This window comes from Bacillus rossius (assembly GCF_032445375.1).
Source record: "Bacillus rossius redtenbacheri isolate Brsri chromosome 4 unlocalized genomic scaffold, Brsri_v3 Brsri_v3_scf4_2, whole genome shotgun sequence".
NCBI lineage: Eukaryota > Metazoa > Arthropoda > Insecta > Phasmatodea > Bacillidae > Bacillus > Bacillus rossius.
In genome coordinates, this window is record NW_026962011.1 from 27,468,035 (window position 1) to 27,493,865 (window position 25,831).

General features: G+C 40.7%; 1 protein-coding gene across 1 annotated transcript in view; it reads left to right on the plus strand.

Moving 5' to 3' along the window:
• LOC134542400 (dynein regulatory complex subunit 7) overlaps positions 1 to 25,831 on the plus strand; it is a 73,825-nt gene that overhangs the window by 39,920 nt on the left and 8,074 nt on the right. The window contains exons 4-10 of the mRNA XM_063386603.1: positions 5,689 to 5,889; positions 9,269 to 9,430; positions 12,964 to 13,179; positions 14,153 to 14,315; positions 15,507 to 15,764; positions 17,433 to 17,635; positions 24,700 to 24,912. Coding sequence (XP_063242673.1) covers positions 5,689 to 5,889; positions 9,269 to 9,430; positions 12,964 to 13,179; positions 14,153 to 14,315; positions 15,507 to 15,764; positions 17,433 to 17,635; positions 24,700 to 24,912 — 1,416 coding nt within the window. The remainder of the gene's footprint in view (positions 1 to 5,688; positions 5,890 to 9,268; positions 9,431 to 12,963; positions 13,180 to 14,152; positions 14,316 to 15,506; positions 15,765 to 17,432; positions 17,636 to 24,699; positions 24,913 to 25,831) is intronic.

Genomic DNA, 25,831 nt, shown 5'->3' on the forward strand with positions numbered 1-25,831 from the left:
GCAATTAAATACTATTTTGTAATGATGCCAAAGAAGTATAACTTCTAACGCGCTTACATAAGTACACGCACCCATTTTTTTTTGTACTTTCATTTTATTCAGCTGGAGAGCGTGATTTAACAGCATGACTAAAAATAATTTTAAAAAAAGCAGATAAGAGGTATTAAAGGAAACGTGGGAATAAACCGACAAAAAAGGCGCCAAAAAGGGCCAGTGAACGGATGCGAGAGTGCAGGGCGCGGAAAAGGGCTTTTTTTTCACTTGAGATTATACGCGCATCCTTACTGTTCTCAGTTATTTTCTTTTGTTAATTAGAGAATTACTGATACACCTAATAAGCAGGAAGTTTCACTTTGTTGCGTGTGGTTTTTTTTTTTGATACCTCGCTTTTAGTACATGCGAGGACACAACAATTTGCCTTTAAGTTCGTAAAACCGACTAAATAAGGACACTAGTAGAAACAAATCTTTTAAAACAATTAAATATAGTTGTAACTATTATTAATGTATTTAAAATCATGTGCCTAACACGAAATGATATAAGCAGAATTATTTGCGCTAGTACCCCCTTATTGCAGTAAAAGCCTCGCAGACACTTACAGTAGCTACCTGGGTACCGTCATTAGCAACTGACAAACCACACTGCAGTTGGTGAACGAGCCAGGGTGAGGTGTCACACAGCGAGGGAGACCACCCGTGCATCGCCACGTATCACTGGCGGAGCTGTCAGCTGTGCGCCGTGACATGAGGATGACGTAGCTGGTATTGTGCTGCAGTAAGCCCCGACCCTGTCGCGCGGGACCTAGTGGGGCAGGTCGCGCTCCGACACTCGTTAAAGCGAATGGCTCGCAAAGAGTACACGTTATTAATAAAATAGTGCAGTCGTTTGCCGCCAGGAGCGCCAGCCACAGTGAAATAACAGGTGGAGGGGAACGGAGAGAGAGTGAGAGAGAGAGAGAGAGAGAGAGAGAGAGAGAGAGAGAGAGAGAACGTGAAGCGGGGAGGAGGAATGAATGGTTTGTTGACGGCGGGAAGAGAGAAGTTTTAAACGAGTTGGTGAAGTTGTATGGTTGGAGGGGAGCCGTTCTGCTCTCAGTCGCCTCGCTACCACGTGACGTCACTGCGTGCCCCGCACGTGGAGCGCGGAAGAGGGGGAGAGAGGATGAGGCGTGTGCCAAGTAGTGATCTTTAGGCATTCGCGAATGCGAATTCGAATATTCAGTTTCCAAATCCAGGGTGGGTACGGATTTAGGGCGCGACTGCCACTCGCCTTAGCGTCACCCGCCGGTTCTACTGGCGAAGCCGAGCTGATGGGAAGCTAGCCGATCTTTATTTATTTGACGACAGATTGAAAATAGGAACAAATGAATTTTGAAGTTAGAATGATATCAGTGATTTTTTAAGATGAGTAAATCAAATTCTAGTTAAATACGGAGTTATTTTACACGTTCGACGCTAAACCTGCTAGATCCAAGCCGTGTAACAATGAATATTCGCGAAAAGAACTACAACGGCATGGATAAAGCCGAGTTTTGTAAATGGGAAAAATGCGTAAAAGGACAACAGAATAGACACTTGCTTTGGCGTCGTCTTCCCACCAAATTACTTACCTGTCATTAAACAGGTGTCGCTTCAGGAATATGTCGAAAAAACGAATCAGTGGAATAATAAATCTGCAAAGCCTTTGAGAGTTGCTAATCCAATGAAAGAAATGATTGTGCTGGAAGACTAGCCATTTAGTTTTACGGAATGTGTTGGATTCGCAAGACTTATAAAGCACCTGTGTCCGACCTATCATTTAAAATATCGTCAGTATTTTACTTATTTATCAGCGATAATCATATGGTAAATGAAGCTATAAATACTCGAATTGCTGAATCATTTTAAAAATAGTCATTAACTAGTGACATCTGTTTCGATTCGTGTTCGGGAGTTTCGCTAGCGAGTTAAACATTTTTCATGGGATTACAGATGAATTCGAAAGGAAAATTATAGTGATTAAAGCAGAGGTGTTCAGTGACAGTCGTCGTAGTGGAGAAAATATTGCTTATAAAATTGAAGGAATTTTTTCATCAGGCGCAAAAATAAAAAAAAAATAAAAATCCTTTTTAAATGTCAAAACATTGACTATGCTTCACACAAAATTCAAAATGTTTTAAAAAAAGAGCAGAAAGTGCAAGAAACTGCCATAACAAAATACAAAAAGACGGCAACACACTTTATTCATTCAAATACAGCTCAAGTTGAGCTCCCAACTTCACAGCAGGCTTAGTAAGAATCCTCAAGAGTATACAAGAGTGCAACACTAGATGAACACCACCTTTTCTAATAAAAATGATAAGAAATTAATATATTTTTCTTATTTAATATTATTTTCACATTTAAAAAAATGTTATTTTTTCTAATATCCATATTTGCAAAATATTCACAAGAATGTTGTGAATGCGAAAGTCAAGAAATATGCGAATATTCGTTACTTCACGGGTGCGTGTTGTAGTTTGTCACGGTCATGGAGACAGGTCTGGCAACGCACCATCATTCTCCGTCGGCTCAGTGAAGCTCGCGGTGGCCCGAGAACTAACGGCGCTAGTAGTAGGTGTCTAGGTGTCTCCTTCATCAACACTGGGCTAAATGGCAGTTTTTTTTATAAAAGTAGGTATATTTTTAAAAAAAAAACCTGTTTCGTTTTGAACGTCGGGAAAAGCTTAAGGTTTTTAATTTATTTGGAAGCTTTGTTGTTGGGTTTGAATACATAACAATAACTTGTAACTTTGCCACAATTGCCAGTTAAAGTTTTGATCTAACAAAGATACTATTTAACCGTTATTTTTTCTTCAATTGTCAAGTCAGCGGCGAGGTGTAGTGGTAACATGCATGTGCTCCCTTCACACTCATGACATTCCTACGCCCGAATTTACGATTGTCATGTACGCGGACGATACCGCGCTGATGGTAACACATCACGATCCCGTTCAAAGCCAGGCTGACCTCGGCCATCCGCACAGTTACATCTTATTTTACATCCTGGGGTATACTCCCAAACCCTTCCAAAACTGAAGCCATCATATTTACCAGTCGACGCCCCCGTCTACCCCCAGCACTGTTTGTGGGAGGCGCTGTGATCATCTGGAGCGATTCAGTGAAATACCTCTGTGTTACACTGGATCGCACACTGCGCTTCTCACCGCACTTCTCGTCTGCCACTGCCCGGGCCTACCGCGCATGTAATTCGCTCTCCTCCATTCTCCGCCCCTACAGCCCCCATGACCAGACCATGACCGTGTGCGCCTCTTCAAGGCGTACATTGTCCCTATTTTACTTTATGCCTCCGTAATATTTGCTCATGTACCCGACATCCGCCTCCACCAAATAAACACATGTTTGAATAAACTACTCAGATCAACACTCGGGAAATACAAATATGTACCTAACTAACATACAGCTCCATTCCCTCGCACCCCCCCCCCCCCCCCCCAATCACACGCTCAATTGTAACACAATACGCAGACAATTGTTTCAAGAAAGCATCACAACACCCGTCCACACTTATACAAAACATTGGTAAACACATCATCACACACCCACACCCACACAAACTCATCACTGACTACCACCCCGGCAGGCCACCCTGACTGGGCATACCAAGTGAAAACCACCCAGTGCCAAGTGCTACGGACGCCCACCACAGTGCCGTAAAACCACGTCACACATGGACGCCAACCACAGCGACAGTGAAACTGTATATAAACGTAAATAATTAATATATTCAATTTAGTAATTTAGTGTAAACCTTGTTTCATTCAGTGCAACCATGAACCAAATGAACGCCAACCATAGCGACAATGAAAGTGAAAGTGTAAATATAGATGAAAGTGTAAACATAGATAAATGATGTGTGTGTGTGTGTGTGTGTGTGTGTGTAAATACCACACACACATTGAGCCAATGGCTCCAGACATATAATGAAGGTTTTTAAAATTTTTCCTTCAAAGACAATCAATTGAAACTTCTGTTAATCTGTATATAATATGTAAAACCAATGTTCACCTTTTAAATTGTATATATTTTTTGGCAAAAGAGCACAGAGCATGTCAAATGTATCATGTAAAAGTGCTAATGCATGAAAAAGACATAGTAAAAAACATTTGAATTTGAAAATTTGATTGGTAAAATGCGGGCTCAGGTTCGATATCCGCTAGGATCTTTTTATTTTATTTTTTACTTGTTCATTTTAATATTCATCGGAAAAAATTAACTATTAATTAAAGAAATTAAATATGTTTAAACAGTTAAATTGCATAATCAGGTGAAATTCTGAATAAAATAAACATTTACGAAAATTCTAGCAAGTAATTATGTACTCTTCTTTTTATTTATTATCAGAAGAAACATTATATTTTCCCATTATCCAATAAAATAATACTTTTAAACGGAAAAATTGTAATTAATGTTCTTATTTAACTGAAAAATGTTTAATTTCTGTTAAAAACGTAAAGCAAACAAATTGTTTTTACAAACTTATTTTTCAGAGGGCACCACCGAGGGTAAGCCATGGTTGTGGCGTGTCAGAGAGAGAGATATAGTGTGCCAGTGTGCATGATGTAGAGTATAGCATGTGAATGCATCGAACTTAGAGTGTGCCAGAGTGAGAGCACTCAAGCGTGATAGTGTGACAGTGAGCCAGAGTGTGAGTACACAAGTAATAGAGTGAACCAAAGTGCGCGTGAGCCAGAGTGATTTCACCAGTAAGTGAGTGAGCGAGAGTGAGATTTAAGCCAGCGCGAGAGTGCATAAGAGTGAGAGTGAGCCAGTGTGCTGGAGGGAAAGTGCAGAGCGAGAGTGCAGAGTTTGCCGTAGGTAAAGTACTGAGTGAGTCACAGGGAGAGTACAGAGTAGAATTAAGAGTGAGCCATAGTGGGAGTGAGGAGGAGTGAGTGCATTAAAATGAGAGTTCATGGAGTAGAGGGGAGAGTGCAGAGTGATTTGTCCTCTACATCCTGTCAGTACCGTTCCTTCAATGTTTATCTAATGTACTAATTTAAGCGCTGTCTTAGTCAGTGCTGCCTGTGTCTGCTAGGAAATTTAGCACTTGGACGAATCTCCTGACCGTATTTATATTTGTTTGTCTTGCCTGAGCTTGTATGTTACATAAATTAAATTGGATGCCATTACCATTAAATTTTGGTTTGGAGTATTATTTTACCAACAAACAAGAACATCTAAGAAGATGATGACGCATTCTAGTGACAAAATTGTACTGCAGTCGAAAATGTACCTATACTTTAAAAAATGTTAGTTTGTAAACAATGAATTAAATGGGTTTTAGTTAAGTTCCGAGGCTCCAGTTGCGTGCAGGGGCGCAACAACTAAATTTCCAAAAAGGAGGAGGGGGGCAATATACCTTATTATAAAGAATCATCGATCCTCCTTATTGAAGCCGGGGGCCATCCCCCGGGAAAATTTGTATTTCAAGGTGGAAAATGGTGCTATTTAAGCAGTTTTATTATCTAAAAATTGATTATTCAGCACTTTCTTGGCTCCCGTTTGCTCCCACTTCAAGGTTTCAGAGGGGGGGGGGGGGGGCAAAATACCCTTGCCCCCCCCCCCTGTTGTTGCGCCCCTGGTTGCGTGGTATCCGTGTGTTCTGGATGGGAAGTGTGCAGTGGTACTGAGCGGGGCGTGCTTGCAGCCACAGGAGCTGTGCTCCCCCGCCACGGTGCTGCACACCCAGAGGGGGAACTGCTTCGAGCTGAGTGTACTGCTGGCCTCGATGCTGACTGGTGCGTGGTACGATGCCTATGTGGTATCGGGGTACGCGTGCAGGGAGCTGTGTCTGGGAGATCACACCTCCGAGGACTACGCCCCTTGGCCGGAGGAGCTGCCCCCTCAGGCGAGTGCCGCGTGTCTAGTGCCTAGTGTGTCTTGGGCCCTCAGACAGTACCCTGGCTTCGACTGTCTAGACTCCTTGCTGGTGTAGTTGTTCATGTAAACATGCTTATGCATAGAATATAGGCATAATACGGAATGATAACTTTTGACGTGACAACGTCAAATAAATCGATGAACGCCGGCTGCACGCACGAAAAAGTGTCCCGTAAAGCACATTGTCCCGTTACGCTCATTGTACGCTTGCGCCGCATCTATCTCTCTTCCACTCGATTGGAACAACCATCGATTTTACTTTTTCGAGGCACATTAAACTTGAAACACTCCCATTCGTTTCCTACTTTTCCTATCATCGTCCTATCCTTAACAGAATAACACAGATTGGAAGAAGTTAAATAGCAAACATGTATGAAAGTTATAGTTAAAATAATCTCTTCGTTAAAGTAATAAACATATTTGAATTAATGAGTGCAAATAAAAGTAAATTTATCAATTAAATTGTAGATTACATTTCACTCATTCTTTGTATCCATACGAAATAGTGATAATTCAATAAAAAATATTCAATTTTATTCATAAAAGTATGCAATCATTTCATCAATGTTTTGTTATGACGTCACGTTAAACTATCGTCCGTAAACCGACTTTATAGACAACCAATTTTTAAAAAAAAAAAAAATCAACAATGCTTATTGTTTTCAGTGATGATCCTACCGCCATCTTCTCTCGTAAATATGGCAGTCACCTGCCATTTCTTAGGATTATGTACCAGCACTTATTCTGAAGACCTCGCATACTCGCATCCCATAGCCAGGATTCGATGAATTAAGATTTAGTTTTATTGATCACTCATGCTCATTCCATACATAGTTACTCACAGAGCCATTGTTACTACCACTACTGTGCCTGACTCACACGTCAACATGCCGGGAATACATTAATTACACTCGTAAATTCCCTATAAACCGCACAATCATTCAAATACGTGCCATCAAAATTAACCCAATTTGCATAAGAAACAAGAAATGCCATTGATTTTAAGAAGTAGGAAGGCGGCACAGCTTTAAGCTGCTATGTTGTTAAAATCATGACGAGTCTTAATACTGACAAATCTTGCGATTCCATCCTTCTTGGGCTGTATAAATTCCACACGACCAACATCCCACTGCAATGGAGGAATGGCGTCTTCCTTCACCAGAACGAGGGCACTCTTGGTCAACTCCCTTCTCGTTACTGCCATTTTCCGTGCTGCTGTAAGGTATGAAGGTACTCCTTTGACCACTTAAGCCAGAAATGCTGTGTTGCTTGTTGCAGCAACTGGTAACTATCTAATCTGTTAGTTGGAGGGTCTTTCACATCACCATATTGTGGCACAAATAAGCTGTTACCAATGAGAAAATGGACAGGAGTCAGGACTATCAGATCATTAGGATCGGATGACAAGGAACACAGAAATCGCGAGTTAAAACTTTGTTTTTGTTTTCTTACAATTGTTGCTAACCATATCTGTCACTAACCTGGCATGGACCTTTTGAACGCAGTATTACAATACATCGAACTCTTCAATAGCTGCATCATATGTGCTCGACTCCCTGGCGACACTAGATTCAGATGCTAACTGAAGTTGGCTATCTTCAAAGGCAGATTTTAGCTTATTAATGTCTTGGAAATGAGCCCAAAATAACCCTAAGCTTCCGTTATCGTCTTTCACTTTGTTGGCAAGTGACATCAACGGATTCATTCAGCCTTTCACCAGCTGCACGTGTGCTTCCTGTTGACTTCGTAACATAGATGTCTCGAACACTAGTTAATGTCGATTGTTGCTAGACTTGATAAGTACAAACTTCGAGATATCGATATCTGGTCGAAATACCATGATGCGACAGCGCAAAGAACACGTGCGTGGGGTATTGGTATAAGTATTAACAATAAAGTTTAAGTTTGGCATTCACCATAGATTGGACTAAGTCACGCCCATTCGTTACATAACACGGCTCGGAGGACCATGTCTCCAGTCATGATCTTACCGCCTTATCCTAGGATTAGATACAGTAACTTCTTCGAAGGACCACGTGCACTCACGTCCCGGTGTCCAGATCTTTAGGAGTTCGATGAATTGAGATTTAGTTTTACGGACCACTCGCCTCATTCCGTACACGCTTACGGAGCCATAGTTACTGCTGCTACTGTTCATGACTCACACGTCCAACACACCGGAAATAAATTCTTCACACTTTTAATTTCCCAATGAACCGCACACATGCTCAAATATGTTACAAACACTTATACTTTCTGTCAGGGGCGCAGCCGGGGGGGTTAGGGGTTCAACCCCCTCCCCCAGCCCTTAGCACCAAATCTTTAATTAATTTCTTATTCATCACTCAAACAAATTTCATATTAAAATTAATAAAATTTTTACCATTACAATATTTAAATTTAAGTACCGAAAACTGCTAAAATAGCACTATTTTACACCTTATAATCCTAATTTTCCTGGGGGAGGAACCTTGGACCCCCCGCTTTATTACGGGGGGGGGGGGGGGGGGGGGGCAAGCCTCTTAACACCCCCATATACAAATCCTGGCTATGCCACTGCTTTCTGTTATTGCCAATTACATCCTCGTGTTTTAAAATGAATCCTTACCCCTCCTGGCTCTTGCTGTGCACTGTATACGTGATGATTGGCCGTGCTGTTTGCTTGCTTGGGGTTGGCTTCAAGGGCCTGCCAGCAGCACATGGCCACAGTTTCCCTTCAAATGAATACTTCTGCCCTGCCATTTTCATGAGAGGGAGAGGGGGCAAGAGGTGTACCAATTTCAATTCACTTCTACAGTTTTCATTGTACTGGCACAATTCTTAAACAATTTTTTTTTGTCTGTAGTTCTATTAGAAACACAAAGTTTTGCCATCAGATTTAATAAATTCAAATACATACTTAATATGTATTTAAAAATCATGTACCTACAGAAGGTTATTGCAGTGTAGATCTTTTCAGTTTTGAATATTTTTTTATTAATATTGATCACCACCTCAATAAAAGTCATGAAAAATGTATAGTACTACTTACTTGTACATTTTGTTTTCAATACATGGAAGAGAGTTAATATCACAAGGAAATTTGAAAAATATTCTAATAATTCTACATACACTGTTTATCAAAACATAGTATATAGGTAACGGAATATTTTCAAATTTTTACACCATAAAAAATTAATTGGTTAGTCTATATACTCTATTACTCATAGCAGTAAAGCTGGCTGTGTAGTTTCACGACGGGAACAGAGAACCTGTGCCTGTCAGCTGGGGATGCATTCGCGAGAAGGGTAGCAGTTGTGTGGTGACCAGGAAGTCTGGAGGAGGCTAACAGTAGTAATGTCTGCTAGGTTTCGGAAGGTGAGCCAACAGCAGCAGAAGCCCCCAAGTACCACGTCCAGCTCGAGCAACAGTTTGAAAGTCAGTATCTGCTGGAGAGGAAAAGGAAGGAATTACGTAGATTGGAAGAAATTGAAGAAAAGAAGAGGGAGGAGGAAATGAAAGCTCTGGAGGTAAAGTGCTAGAGGAAACAGAAGTGGGTGTTTGTGTGAGATATGTTAAATGAGCCATCTGGGTGTTTAGCTGTGCCCTTACAGGGCAGCTTAGTGTTATACGTAGGTATAGTTGTAAAGATTAATTTAATCTTGTATTTACAAGGTTTCATGTAATTATAACAGCAGGGAATAATTTCTGGTTCAAGTACACATTAGTTAAAAAGGTACAAAATTGTAAGTTTTTATGTTTGTACTTTCAAACAAACTCAAATTGTAAATTGTTTGTTCGTGCACAGGATTTTCTACATCAACAAAATTGAAATTATTTGATTTTTTATATTTGATCATAGAAAGTTTTTTTTTGTGTCAGTTTTCAGCAATCATGTTCTACTACCTTAGAAATGATCGTCGTTGGTCACTACGTAATCTCAAAACCAAGGCCAGGGGTATTGTATTTCTTTAAATATAGTAGCAGCAGTTAATTTTTTGATTGAAAATTTTGGCAGCACTTGACATGTACGCCTTTCAGAAGGGCGATGGCGTAAAGACCTTATTTCCGCCCTCTTGTAAAGTGTACATGAAGAGGAATTAAATCTAATTAGAGTAAATACAGGGTTTTTAATCATAAAATATGCCTTCAATGCTTGAACACTTAAAAATTTTATCACATAATTTTTGTATATTTAATTATTTAAAAGGTTGTAAGATCTTAATAAGATTTAACTTGTATGTGCTCGTAATTTAGATTTGCTTCACTTGTTTCCTCGGTGATGGTTGAGTCACGGGTTCGAGTCCCGTGCGCCGGCTAACTAGTATGCTCTGTTTTTAAGGACGTATATTGTAAAAAAAAAATAGTTGTATGTATGCAATGTTTGTTTGATTATAACTCAAGACCTTCTTCTAAGAAATAAGATGTGCCTTGAGCCTTGACCAATATACAGACAATACTTATTGTATGTTTTTGGTGTTTTTACTTACTTCGGGAATTAAGGCATTTTCTTCATAAAGGAGGAAAAGAAAAATAGATAATGAAAAAATTGCAATGTTACAACAAATATCCTATTTATTGTCAGTAAAAAACTCTTAATATTTTAGAATTACAAAAATCCACAAGTAAGATTGAAATTTACTGTGTGTAATGATACTACAGAAACGAAAGTTGGGCAGAACCCATCAAGCAGACTGAATGGTGGGAATGTAACAGACAGATAAAGCACGTCAACACTGTGGCCTCCCCTGCCAGAGTGGAGCTGGGAACATGAATGCTTGTGATGGTTCTTCTACAATCCCTAACGGGAGTGAACCACACCGTGACCTTGAACCGAGCCCTTAATCCGGCATTGTACGGCCCAGCACCAATCAAGCTGCTCACGTTCATGTTTGGTCGAGTGGATCCATCTGTGGATCTCAACTCAAGAGTTAATTGTTTCTGTCTGTTTTCATTTCAGTAAAGTGTTTCAAATGTTTTCTACTGGGTTACAGTTTGCATTGCACTTGTTTTCATAATTAAGTTTAAAAACAATTAATCCTAATATGCCCCATCAAGGTGCATGGTTATTAACCTCAATTTGCCTCCTGTTGCATACCTCGGTTTGGGGCTCGGCCATTTCTTATCAGATATTTTAGTACAATATAAAATAAAATAAAATACCACCTTCAAGCTTCAGAACTATGACATCAGAAGAGGACAGACAAAATGGTGGACACCTGCAGATGATAAACAAAATGGATGCAGACCAAAAGAAGTTGACTAGTGGAATTCAACAACAATCAAACAAATTGAATAAAAATTTAATTAAATCATTTAATAGATTAAAATGATCAAAGGGGTAATTGATTAAAGGGGTTATTAGCCAATTAGTGGAAAAGGGGTGAACAGCCAATTTCTTTATTGATTACCTAATTTGCATTATTAATTACCCATTGTGTGCCCCAGAACAGTCATGCTCTCCTGACTCCTACTGTAATATTTAAAAAATAAATACAAAGTTTAAGTTACCTATGTAATATTTATTTAATACATGTTTATATAATCTTAATTATTGCAGCAAAAATGAAGATATTACAAGTATATATGTATTCATGATCAGGCAGCTACAAATGTATTTTATTGAAGAACACTTGTGGGGCCCACAGACCTCACTTGGGATGGTTGTTTTAGTTTTTATTTATTTAATAATTGTACCATGCCTACAAACAGCAAATGATTAGCCTTAATTGATAGGTACAACATTGACACAATAAATAAACGCTCATAGCCAAAACAAAACCATACAAACAAGGTTATATAAAACAAAAACAGATACAAAAACACCAAAGAACAGTACACAAAAGAGCCCAAATTAAAACTATACAAACAAAATAAGGCAAAGTAAACCAGTAAGAAATAAAAGGTAGATAGAATAGAGAATTAATGTTATTATTTTCTTAATAGATAATTTTTTATTTATTAAATGAATGAAGCTGTTATACATATTACTATTTTTGACTATCCTATAAACTCTATCATTTGATTTCTTTAATGAACATAAGAAAGGTTTATATTGACAGTTAAGGGAAGGTATTTAAATTCTTGTATTTTCAAGAAGATAATAACAGGGTATATTATTTTCGTAAGATTTCATTACTAATAAAGCATCTAAATATCTCTTCTAGACTACAGGATGTTAAGATGAGAGTGTAAATCTACATTATTATTAAAATTCCAATTTTGGTGTATGATATAATTAATTTGAGTTTAGTTCTAATTATTGATATATAAAGACTGAGACAGGAATCAACATTAGAAGCATTGAATTTAATTAATTTAATGATAGTAAGAGTTCTATTCACATCAGATAACAAGATTGAATATGATAATGAAATAGTAATTTAGAGTCTAGAAAAATCCCCAAATCTCTAATAACATTAGCTTTCTTAATAGTTTGATTTAACATTGTGTAATTGAAAATAATAGGATGATATTTTCTAGTATATGTTATGGTAGTTGTCTTATTGTAGTTGAGTTCAACTAAATTAGTATTACACCATCTGACAATTGAATTAATGTGTCTCTCCAGTAAGTATCAGTCACTAATTGAGGTAATAGATTTAGAAATTTTGTCATCTGCGAATAGAACATTTCAATAAATGATGAGCTCATTAGTGATATAATCAATAAAAATATTAAAAAGAAGGGGAGACAGAGTTCCACCTTCCAAATTGAATTAAAATTGTTACTCGAAACATAAAACTTTCTATCCTTTAAGTAACTAGAAAACAAGGTTAGATATTTATCAGTTAATCCAAAGTTGAATAGTTTACAAAGTTATGTGTTGTGGTTAACAGTATCAAACACTTTTGCCATATCTGAATTAAAAAAAGAATCCACCTAACAATGTGTAATAACGTTAGCAAAAATAGGAATTAGAAAAGTTAGCAAATTAGTAATCCCAGTTTGGCCACTTCGGAAGCCATTGTTGACTGCTAGAAAGATAGTTTTGGACGTTGAATTGAAGATCTTCGTGGATTGTGTGATGAAAGACATGTGGTTGCGCTGCCGCGGGGTGCAGGCGCTGGAGAGGCCGCCCCTTGACGAGCTGAGCGGCGTGCGAGTGCACAGCTGGGTGCTGGTGCGCGCGGGCCGGCACGGCGTGGAGCGGTCCTTCTTCCTGGAGCCGGCTTCAGGGCGTGCCAGCCCCGTGCGCGACCCCTGCTACCTGGGCGTGGAGAGCGCGTGGAGCCACGAAAACTACTGGGTCCACCTGCGTGGCCCCGCGCTGCCCGAGGTCAGCCCCTGTTCTTCACATCCTGGACCCGTGACCATTTAGTCTTACTTCACGTCTTGTAAAATATTGTAACGCAGATCAGCTCTGCGTAACTTAAACTTATTCTGAGACTTCGCCCCTGCCTGTTCCTTTTGTATTGTGTTTATATGTATCATTATTTAGTTTTGCTGTTAGCTTCAGATTGGACCCCTTTGGTCCATTAAAATCCCCCAGACCAAGTATAAGAACCCTGTGTTCATGGATTACAGAATGTAAAACTCAACTATTGTTACTTTGCTGTGTTCACAGCTAGGCGACGTGCTCACTAGAGTCGCCATCTGATGAAAGTGTCTGGAGTTATTGTCAAGCCTGGGGATCTGATATTTGTCTATAGTGTTATGTCAATTGAGAAACTTTTGTTATAAATAAACTTTATATTGTTTACTTTGACATACTATCTCTGTGATTGAGACTCTTGCCCTCCCGTCCCTCTTTTCCGGTCAGGAGGTAACAATATCATGGTGATATTTTGTACCTATTTGTGTTTTGAGCTAGCTGCAGTAATTTGTATTGAAATATTTCACTTTGATTGTGAGCTTAAAACTTAAGTTCTTGTGGGTCACAAAATGTGTTCAGTAAAAACTAGACTGTCATGATTGCCCTCACACAGTAAGATACCAGCATGGTAGCTACCATTTTCTGTTTTTGATAATGAAGAGCAGTAGAAAGATGTACACATCTACGCAAAGGCTAAACTAATTTAAAACTATCTAAACTTCCTCTCTCATAGTGCAGAAGAATGAGTTTGTGTGGGAAGAAGGAAAACTGCTCAGAACTGTCTTGTGTCGCCTACAACCACATGCAGTGTAGGAATCCTTGTGCCTGTTCGGCAGCTTCTTGTTCCGAGCCAGGAGCAGACTGTCGTGTTCCCGGGATGTCAGCCTCGCAGGTCTACCCTAGCTGCCGTGTCTACTCCAGCCTCGCGCGTGTTCAGGAAGAGGACTACGACCTGGACGACAGTCAGCTGTGGGAGGCGCTACGTCCAGGGCCGGGCCTCGGAGCGGCGGTGGCCACCTCCACGCCACGCTTCCTGCTGCTGTCGCGACAGCTGGACATGCCACCGTCCTGGAGCGAGCCTCTGCTTCTGTCACGCGCAGGTAGTGCCACCTGGTCATGTCACAGTAGAGCTGTAGCAAACCGTATGTATTCGTTACTGAGTAACGGGTGTGCCATCCAGTAACGAGTAACGAAACGTTACACACGGATGCATTTCGTTACTCGCATTTTTCGTACATGTGCGCGCTTATTCGTTACAAAGAACAATGTTTGTTTATTAAGTAAAGTATAATTTGGAAATTCGTCGTCCAAGTTTTTTACTCTTTATTAAAGGTATTGTGTGTGTAGACAAAATTTGAGATTGGAACAGAAACAACGAAAGAAAGTTTTTTTTACATATTATAAATATGTATGTTTTTGTTTTTATTATCGCGTATTTTCACGTTTTTTTGTTATTATCTTAAAAGAGATATAATAAAGCCGCTCTAATGCGATTTAATTGTTTCTTGTTTAACAAAAGCTGTTAATTATCAAATTTTGTTAATTGTTTATATTCAATTTATTATTATTATTTACGCGACGTCATACTGTACTCGTACAAATTATCACTCAGTTTGTTGCTGTAACATAACATAGCATGTTATGCGGTATCAGAAGTAACGAGTAACGTAACGATACGAAAGTAACGAGTACTAATTGTTATAGTAACGAATACATACGGGTACGCTTTTTTTCGTTACTTTTACACCTCTATGACACAGACATGCCTTATGCAGAAGTATGCCAGAGTGGTTGCAGCCAAGTGCCAGCGTGTGGTGGTGGTTGCTCTGGTGTAGAGCCGGTGCAAACAGAACAACAATGGACGTATAGTTCTAGTGCCGATGTGCTTCCTTCTAATGGAACGGCTGAAGCCTTGTGGTACGGTGTATGCATGTTGCATAGTATTATATCACTTCATCACTCCGAGATGCGGTGTTACGATTTTATATTCAGGTATAAAATTATAACGTACAATTTAAAATTTTTATAGTGTGGTAAGAAATTTAATGCAATTTATTGCACGAATGACTTGTTACAAATACTCCGACCTTTAAAGAAAATCCTGCTCTATATATAGAATTATTTTAGTCAAAAAATATTTGAATTTAAAACACAGTACTTGAAATATTAGGAATTGTGGAAGACGTAGCCGACCGGACCGTGTTCCCGTGCAAGTCACCGCACGTCAGTTTGAGGCTGCACCTTGTCCTCAAGTCACTTGGTGCTGTGTGAGCGCAGTGTGTGTGCTGCAGCGTACGAGCTCAGGTTCCCCGAGGGCAGCAAGACACAGCTCTACAAGAAGGCACGGCTCCAGCGCTGGGCACCGCTGCTGCGACCGGACGGACTCGTGGCGGAGCTGACGCGCTACGTGGACTACGACAGGCAGGAGCCGTGCCAGGTGGTGCGGCGCTACCGGCAGCGCGAGGACCGACTGGAGCACAGCAAGACACACGTCTCCTCTGGCGCCATCACCGAGACCTTCCGCCGCGGCCGCCCTGACTTCCTGGTTGGTGCGTGCCTGCGCAGCCTAGTTGCCTTGCTGCAGTCTTCGCAGTTGGCATATCACAGTGGAAACTAGTTTCACACATCACGTGAAAACTACCAATAAAAATACTAACGTAAATGTAATTTATGTAAAAAAATGTGAGCTAGTCTTTCAGTAGGTACTCGCCAGTGATCTGTAACCTCAGTTGTTTTTTATGCAGAGTCGAACCTTGGCGCTAGCTCACAGCAGATATCCATAAAGGCAGTGAAAATAATTATAAAGTCCTACAGGGTCAGTGACAACTCGCACACAAACACCGTATAATTGCTAGGTGATCATGCTACACTTGGTAAACAATATCGAGTCTTAAACATGCTAGGTGATCAAGAAATCACTCGGTAAACAACACTAGTCATGCTGAAACTTGGCTTTCAAAATCTACCGCCATCAAACAGTCCACAATGGCCCTCATGAGAATACACCATCAATTTAACAAAGCTTACACAGTTCTCAAGTAAAGTATTTTACAAGTTCCCAAACACACTGCCTCATCGGCATGTTAAGCCAGAAAGAAGCCTATTGAAACCTTTACAAGGCTCCATTACTACATTCATTGAAAACCATTAAAGGCTAAACCAATTTCAAGTAAAAAAAAAAGTCCCAGGTGTGGGGCTGGTAACCCTAGTAGCTCAAACAAGCTGTGCCCCCTCCTGTCAGAGTTAACAAAACACAGTTCCAGTATACCAGTTCAGCTGCTAAGTACGTTCAATGCAAATGTGTCGATACTTGTAAAGTAATCCAGAACTTGTTATAGTTCATGTAACTGCAGAACTGGTTGGGACTCAAATCATGGCAGCAGGAGTTCTTACTGACCCTCCCCCCTCCACCCCTCGCATCCCCTGGTGCAGGCACACGTGGCTGTCCTTGACCCCAACTGCCTTCAGGTATGCGCTGATTACGTGGAACCATGCTCGTCAAAGCACTTAGCTTCAACAGACTTCCTAATTAAATTAATGACAATATTAAAAGTGACAAAAAAAATCTTACACAATTATTTTACATCCAATTATGTACTGATTCTTACAGCCATATTATGTGAATTCTTACTATTTCAAAGGAAAAGAAACTAACCATTAATGCAAACACTGAATTATCCTCTTTGATTACTAAACCTCCAAAGAACAATAAATGTACAAGCTATCGAGGGCATATCCAGTTTAAAACAGAAGGGTGTAATTTTCCTGAATTCAACTTCTTTCATGTGGATGTTTGGGGCCATAAAATAATAAACCATAACAAAAGGCAAACCATTATTTATTAAAAAAATATTTGTAAAAAAAAGTTTGTGAGGATTAATTACACATTTTCTCTAACTAAGGGGCCTTGCTCGTTTTTTTTTCCACTTTGGAAAGGTGATGAGAAGGATGAAGGGGTGGAAAGGAGGGAGGGGGGGCTGGATACACTCACGCAAGCATCGACTTTAGTGCAAAGAACTTGTTAAGACAATATATTACAAATACAGCCAAGATGGGACTAAGTGACCAGGGTGAGTCATTCACCCGATGCCTTGGTCAGAAACTGTTAACTTGAAGATGGTTGCAACACGTCCAGCCGGATGTGAGCGGGTGGACAGCACGGAGCACGCCTGGCCTTGTTGAGGGCTGAGCCCCGTGTCGGGCGTGGTGGGCCGCAGGACACAGCCACACGGAGGGCCGTGACCAGCTGCAGCACGAGCGCGTCATGAGCTTCAACCACGCCGTGCACCTGGACAACTTGTGCGAGGTGCGGCTGGGCGCGCAGGAAATGTGTGAGCGGTTCGAGAGCCGCGAGGACAGGCTGTACGAGCGCTGCGTCACCTTCGCGCCCGCCGTGGAGGGCCAGCCCTCCGCTGTGCTGGTGAGTGCTCTTGTCAGTTAAATGTTCACAAATATTGAATTATTTGTGAGTATTTAAACATATAATTTTGCAATCTATCTATCTATCTGTACATCCGTATGGATGTGGAACAAAACCTATTTTATCCTGTATCTTATGATGATTCATTTTCATGTGATAAGCAAGAAAAATCTAGATGGCTAAGTCGAGAGATGGCATTTTTCAACAAATATTTGGTAACAAAAACTCTTTGCTGAAAGGTAATAATTGCATGCTAGGGTGTGTACATCAGCGTTTAGAGGTCTGTTGAGGCAAATTATGGGGTAAGATTGTGATTCACTTCTACAAAAGAAAGAAACAAGGCCTAAACTGAACAACCCTGACACCAGTGTTCAAACTCCACACTTTTACATCTAGAGTACTCGATTGACTGTGTGTCTGACCCCCTTGGCCAGAGGGTTGTTCTCACCCTACGGCTCAGGGAAGTTCTGCTGTGACTGCTGATATCCCATTGCTGACACGGGCTGTAGAAAAGAGAACATTCGGGCTGACCCTGTGCCAATCTTCTGACATTTTTTTCTAAAGTATCTGTTCACTGTCTGCAATTTATATCAGTTTGCCCATCACAAAAGGAGTGTAGTGGTTTAACCCAATTGATAGTTACTCCAATTCTACATTTCTTGGAAGAGTTCTCTGGTCTTCCTGGGGACTATAGTAGCTACTGTATAGTGAGAGAGACAGTGGTAGGTGAATATGTCACATAATTCCCATGATACACTGATTTTTTTTTTTGTATTTTAGTTAGTTTAAACTATTTTGAGAAGAAATAACTACTATGAAAAACCTTTGTCTTTGAAATGGCCAAAATATCTCATGGTTTTCTAGTGCTTCCCCATGAAATATCTTTCTGCTTAAAAGAATTTGAACCCTACTAGTTTCAATGTCTATCCATCTGCGACACCGTATGTTCATGTGCCAACTCCATCATGGCCACTGTGCAGTGCATCCAGTAGTGAGTACCTTTCAGCATCAGTGCGTCACTCACAGCTGGGACGTGGACCTCTGTCAGTGGTGTTGCCTGCTTGGCCTGTCTCATGGCCGGTATGAAGTGCTGGGCGACAACCATAACGTCCTCGGGGATAAGATTTCTGAAGTCTGGTGAATGGTCGAGCTGTTAGTTCTCAAATATTGTCGCCAGCGCTTCCTTGTCCACTCATGAGTTATTGCGTTCAGCTTTTTTTTTTTTTTTTTAGTGTATGGAACGTGAAAACCAAAGGGTTTCCCTTCTGCCTTTTATCACATAAGCCAGCACCACGGCTAATCCACTCTTACAGGCCTCGCAAGTGTGAACCAATGGCTTACCAGGGTCGTAAGGAGCGAGAACTCTCTTCGATCGCGATGACTGTTTGGCCTGAAAACTTCTCATTACGCGCACTTGTCCACTTCGTGGTGGTTCACGATCCAGGAGCCTGCAGAGTGGTCGCTGTGCCGTAGTAATCGTTCGTAACATTTCAACAATCCCAGGAACACTGAAAGTTCCTTCCTTGATGTCGGTCTTGAAGCATCGCTGATTGCCCCCATCTTATTCTTGGTGGGGTGCACTCCCTTTTCATCTGTCATGTTGTCCAGCAAGGCATTACAAGACAGGCTTTGTTGTGTTGCAACCCTGTTCTGTCCATCTGTTATAGTATAGTGAATCACTCCGTTCCAATGCTCTTCAATGCCATTCAGTAACAATATGTTGTCCAACAACACAGTGTGTGGTTGCTTCACATTATACTATCCATACTAATTATGTGGGGATGGTATTCTTTTAGTTTATTTATAAATTATAGAAAACTTGTTGGGCACCTTTTATGAATCTACTTATAAATTATTACCTGTAAATTTATTTTGACAAATACTATGCAGCAAACAACAAGTATTTTGACAAGACGAAATATCAGTAACTAAGTTACATCTCTGTTTTCCCATAAATCATTTAAAAATTTTAATTATACTGGCCAGTGTAATTTTTCTAAATTCTTAAACTAGTAATAAATTGTTGTAGGTTTCAATAAATGATGTAACCAACCTTTTGCTTTTAACTCAATCTCTATTTACTAGTATCGCACAGTACACACAGAGCCGACATGGCTGCAACGATAACAACATTCGTACACATACAAAAAACAAGATGGCACCTAAACAAAGGAAGTCAAATCAAAGTCTATGTAGCAAATACAAATAAAACATTATTACTTTCGTGACTTATGTGTCTCACAAAACATATCCAACACTTCCCCTTGAGACACTTAAGGTTAGAGAAACTAAGATTTCCTTCAGCACAGTATGTGTTCGTTGAATAAAACCTTCGGTGTGAACTTACAAAAAAAAAACCATCAAACACTATTTGACTTAACTTCAGAACATATCCCCGTTCAAGTCATTCATAGCTCCTGGTTAAATCTCAAAATTTAACAATCATGACAGACACTCAAGGAACACGTGCAAGATTCAGTTTTTCACACAGGTACTTGATGCGCGCACCGTTCACTGCCTTGGTGAACAAATCAGCAGGGTTCTCCCTGCCAGTGATGTGCTTAACCTGTATCTTCCCCTTTTCCGTCATGTCCCTCACAAAATGATATTTGATATCTATATGTTTCGTCCTTTCAGACACTTCCCATGTCTTACACATGGCTATGGCCGTCTCGTTGTCAGAGAGGATCACGGAAGGGCTGGGCGCAGAGCCATCTTGCCCCAATTCAGACATGAACTGCGATAACCATCTTGCTTCCTTTGTTGCTTCGTAGATTGCATAATATTCCGCAACTGCAGTGGAATCAGCAACACAGGCCTGTTTTCTCGAAACCCAGATAACAGGACCTCCCGCTAAGGTTGCCACAACTCCTGTTATAGACTTTCTGTCATGCCTATCATTGGCTAGGTCTGCATCACAGTAGAATATGGCAGCACCATTTTGTTTGGTAAATTTCAACCTCCAGTCTTTGGTTTGTCTCAGGTATCTGAGCACATGTACAATATCTTGCCAGTCCCGAAGGGTTGGGGTCTCACATTTTTGACTAGACCTGCACACTGCAAAGCTAATGTCCGGTCTTGTTGTTTGCGACAAATGTAGTAGGCTCCCAATCGCTTTGCGGTATAAGTGCTTGTCAAAAGCTTTGTTTCCAGCATCTGTTCCATCATCACGGTTGATCTCTATGGGGAACGCTTTTCCTCTTGCATTTGTCATTTGAAAAGTACGCAGCAGTTGCTCGATGTAGTGAGACTGATCCAGTAATACAGAGTCACCTGTGGAAATGATGTTCACTGAAAGAAAATTGGTCATCTCCCCCATGGCTCTCACTTCGATAGTCCCAGACAGCTTCTTTTTCATATACTCCACTTTCTCACGCGTCCCGAATATGCCCAGGTCATCAACGTAGACAAATACCACTAGTTCCTTGTGGTCATCTATATATACGCAAGGGTCTTTCTTCAACCTTCTCAAATCCCAGCCAGTTAGGATACCGTCAAGGGTGTCATGCCACTCCTTACCACTCTGTTTCAGGCCGTAAATACTTTTTAGCAGTTTACAGACCTTGTCACTCCCTTTTTGGTACATCGGCGGTTGCTCCATGTAGATTTCCTCGGTGAGGACCCCGTTCAGATACGCAGCCAAGACGTCCAGGTATTCCCTGACCCAGCCCAACTTCACTGATAAAGCTAGGAGGACACGAACTGTCTTTTTCTTCACCACTGGAGAGTAAGTTTCAGTAAAATCTATCCCCGGTATTTGGGAAAACCCACGTGCTACCAGTCTTGCTTTATACCGTACGGAGCTTCCATCCGAGCTCTCCTTTAATTTTAAGACCCACTTGCACCCTAAAACATTTTTTCCTTTGGGCCTGTCAACAATTTCATAAGTGTTTTTGCTTGTCAAATTTTCAATTTCTTCATCCATTGCTCTTTTCCAATTTATCGCATCACTGCCCCCTAAAGCTTCTTCAACACTCTTTGGTTCGTGGGAGCAAGACTCTGTAGACATAGTAATACACCCGTATGGACAAGAAGGTGCTTCCGAGTGTCTTGACAGGAGTCGAGCAGACCTCCTGATTTCCACTACCGGTTCCTCTTCCCATCCCAAGAAGGGTTCTTCGTCTTCCGACAGGGTGTCATTGGAGTTTGGCTCATCGTTTGTTCTTGGTTCAGTGCCTTCTCTTACCTCCTCGTTCTCATGATGTTTCTCAGTTTCCAGCATGCCCTCGCAGTTTTCTTCCAGTACCACAATGGTTTTGTTCTCTGTTGACATACCACACGCATTGTACGGAAATTTGCTCTCCTGGAAAATAACGTTGTGGGCAATTTTGACCTTCTTAGCTTCTAATTGCCACAGTCGGTAACCCTTAATGTTTGTTTCATAGCCTATGAAAACGCACTCGACACCTTTGCTATCCAACTTATCTCTCCCATTCACATACATCCAGGCTCTGCAACCGAACACCCTCAGAAAATTGAATGTCTTCAGTTTCACCGTTTCCCCTCGCCACAGCTCCAAGGGTATCTGAAAATTTATGGCACGGGAAGGGCTTAGATTTTTCACGAATGCCACAGTATTTGCCGCCTCAGCCCAAAATTCCTTTGGTAGGCCTGATTCTGCAAGCATACACCTGGTGGAATTTATAATTGTTCTATTCGCTCTTTCTGCGACACCGTTTTGTTGCGGTGACGCAGCAACGGTTTTCCTGTGCACTATCCCACATTTTTTGAGATGCGCCTCGAATTCCTTGTTGCAATACTCTCCTCCTCCATCTGTCTGAAGTCCCTTTATCCGGATATCATGCTGCAGTTCAACTTCATTTTGGTATTCCTTGAATGCAGCAAACACATCACTCTTCTTCGCCAAGAATTTCACAGTAAGGTGCCTAGAGTAGTCATCTATGAAGGTTAGTAAATATTGAGCCTTTCCCAAGGACATAGGCAGTTTTCCCATTAAGTCAGAGTGTATTAGCTCCAGTGGTCCTTTAGATTTCCTTTCGCTCATTTGGGGAAAGCCCATTTTTGTCATTTTTCCTTTTATGCAAGTGTCACAAGCATTAAGCATCTTCCCCTCAATCTCCAGTTCAGGTATTTTTCTGATACTTTCTTCATTTAGGTGGCCAAGCCTTTGGTGCCACACCATTACACTCTTCAACGCTGTAGCATCCCTAATTTCACCGTCATGGTTTGGCATATTTACTACATTTGCAATACTGTCCAATTTCTTTTCAGAGTGTAGGACATATAAGCCATTTGAAACTGGAGCCTTGAAAAACATTTCGTCATGATCGTAAGCTATGGCTTCTCTGACATTCATTTCCAGACGAATACCCTTTTTTGCCATCTTGCTTACCGAGAGCAGATTGAAGTTAAATTCTGGCACGTACAGTACATCCGATACAGTGAGAGTCCACCCCCCACATTCATCAGTGATTTTTATCTCTACCATACCACATCCACTGACCTTCGCTGTACCTTTACCCATCGTTATTTCCCCTTTGCAGTCTTTCATGTTGAGGAACAGTTCCCTTTGATTTGATATGTGGTCAGTTGCAGCGGAATCTACAACCCAGTCCACAGTGTTTTTCATGGGTGAAACCAAGCCACATGCACTCACTAATGCCTTGTGTTTTAGCTTCCTATCCTGTTCTTTGCCAGTTGTGTTGTTATAAGGCTTTGACTGGTCATCCTCATTGCAGTCACTTGCCCAATGTCCATTATTTCCGCATCTGTAGCACTTTACTTTGTCACAAGTCTTAGCCATGTGACCCCACTCGTTACACCTGTAGCACTTTCTATCAGTGGGGGTACCAAATAACCTATCACTTCCTTGAGTATTTCTTTCAACATACCTGTTCTTCCAATACTCCGTTCCTTCATTTCCTTGTCTTCCTCCTCTTCCACGCCCTCTGAACGCTTGAGCACCTCTTAGATGACCATCGCCTTTTGCTGCAAGTGCTGAAACTTCATTTTCTTCCCGATCTTCATTACCTTCTTCTAAAAGTCTTGCTTTTACCAACCTGATCGATAGGTTAGGTTCCTTTCCCAACTCTTCCACCAGTCCGCCATATTTATCCCACTGGAGTCCAAGGAGGATGATACCCGCAATCTGTTTGTCCGTGTACACCCAACCAGCCGATTTCACTTTCTGGTATTGTGTTTGTACACGAGCCACATATTCATGCAGTTCCTCCCCTTCACCTTTAGAGATCAAAAACATAGCTTTTAGTGATCTCAATCCCTGCAAAAAACTAACCTTCGTATGTATGTCCGCCAGTATTTCCCACGCTTCTTTCGCCAGTACACATTCCGCAATATCGTTAAGATATGAATCGGACACGTTTTTGTACATAAATGCCAAAGCCTTCCTGTTAACCCTTTCTTGATCCGCATTCATTGGTGGTACAAATCCTTGTTCTATAGCATTCCAACAGTTAATTTGTATAAGTTCGGCCTTTGCCCGTAACTTCCATGCAAAGTAATTTTTGGAATCCAGCCGCGGGATGTTGCTTCTATATTCTGTATTTTCGTGCAAAGCCATCTTGAACCACAGTTTGCCACGCGCGCCGATCGGCAACTTTACCGACTCACTGCCAATCACAGTCACAATCTCATCAATCGCAAAAAACGTCCTGGGCCCATAACCTGTTGTAGGTTTCAATAAATGATGTAACCAACCTTTTGCTTTTAACTCAATCTCTATTTACTAGTATCGCACAGTACACACAGAGCCGACATGGCTGCAACGATAACAACATTCGTACACATACAAAAAACAAGATGGCACCTAAACAAAGGAAGTCAAATCAAAGTCTATGTAGCAAATACAAATAAAACATTATTACTTTCGTGACTTATGTGTCTCACAAAACATATCCAACATAAATATGTTTTGGTTTGTCTGCATACCAGTAAAATAAAATAAAAATTCCACAAAGAAACTCAAAATATGAATGGCTACAGTAGAAATATTGTTAGCAATAAGTGCGAATGATGCATCCTGCTTGTCGGGCTTGTGGAGTTGTGGTGTTGGCTATAGGTGTTGTCGCGCATGCGTGTTGCAGAGTGTGACGGAGAAGTTCTACAGAAACAGCGAGAAGCCGGCTTGGGAGGACGTGGCCTCGCGCCTGTTTGCACTGACGAACAACACCATCTCTCTGACGTACCACGTGGCCGAGGACAACTTCACTGCCAACTGGAGGACCTTCAAGAAGCCGCCGGGCTACTTGTTTGGCGAGCGGTTCCGCTTCGAGCCCAGCATGACTCAAGGCTATCAGGTACACTTGCGTGTTTGTGTTGGTGACGTGTACCGTGAGAGCTGTGATCTGTACGGCTGTCCCTGTGGTAGAATCGGTCTCACCAAGCATAGTGGGTCACCAGCCGGTGACTGAAGTGGTGTGGATTACTGTTTTGCAGGGTATTGCAGGTAGCACGTGTGGTCAGTGTAGTGTCAACATTAAACACACCAGTACGACCAGTACAAGCAATTGAGCATTGTGATAAAGTCACAATTCTGATGCATATAAACTGGAAAATATTTTATAATTAGGTACAAGATTGTACTGTGAATTACGATAAAACCGTAATAACACTGGATAACGTGTCAGTACACCACATAACACCGAAATTCAAGTATATACACCACAAAGCACCTAAATGTAATTAAAATCAAGAAACTAATCAGCATTTTCAACCAAATCTTAACTCTTATGACATGTACCTAATCTTTTGAGTATTAAATTCAATGAATGTAATTTTTTTAGCATGACGTTTGTACGAAAATTAAATAAAAAAGGATTGGAATTTTTTTTTTTTTTTTTTTTTTTTTTAAATCTTACAACTGTTATTTGTTACTAATTTTTACATTACAACATAAGAAGATTTTTCAAACACTGAAATACTTTACAGATTTATTTTATTTGTTTTCTGAAAAGTTAGACGTGCTTAATTACAAATTATGTATTATATTGAAAAAGTGCATTAAGTATCATATTTGTTTAGTAATATGCTATCTTTTTTAATAAACATATTTCATAAATTATAAAAATAATTACACTGAAATCTCCCATTTTAAAAAACCAGCATGAGTCCTCGGAGTAAACTAGAAGTGATAGTTATGATTCCTTCAGGACGTCAGAATTAACGCATGATCAAAGAGAGTTATTACAGCCAGACAGAGACACCTGTTTTCGTCTC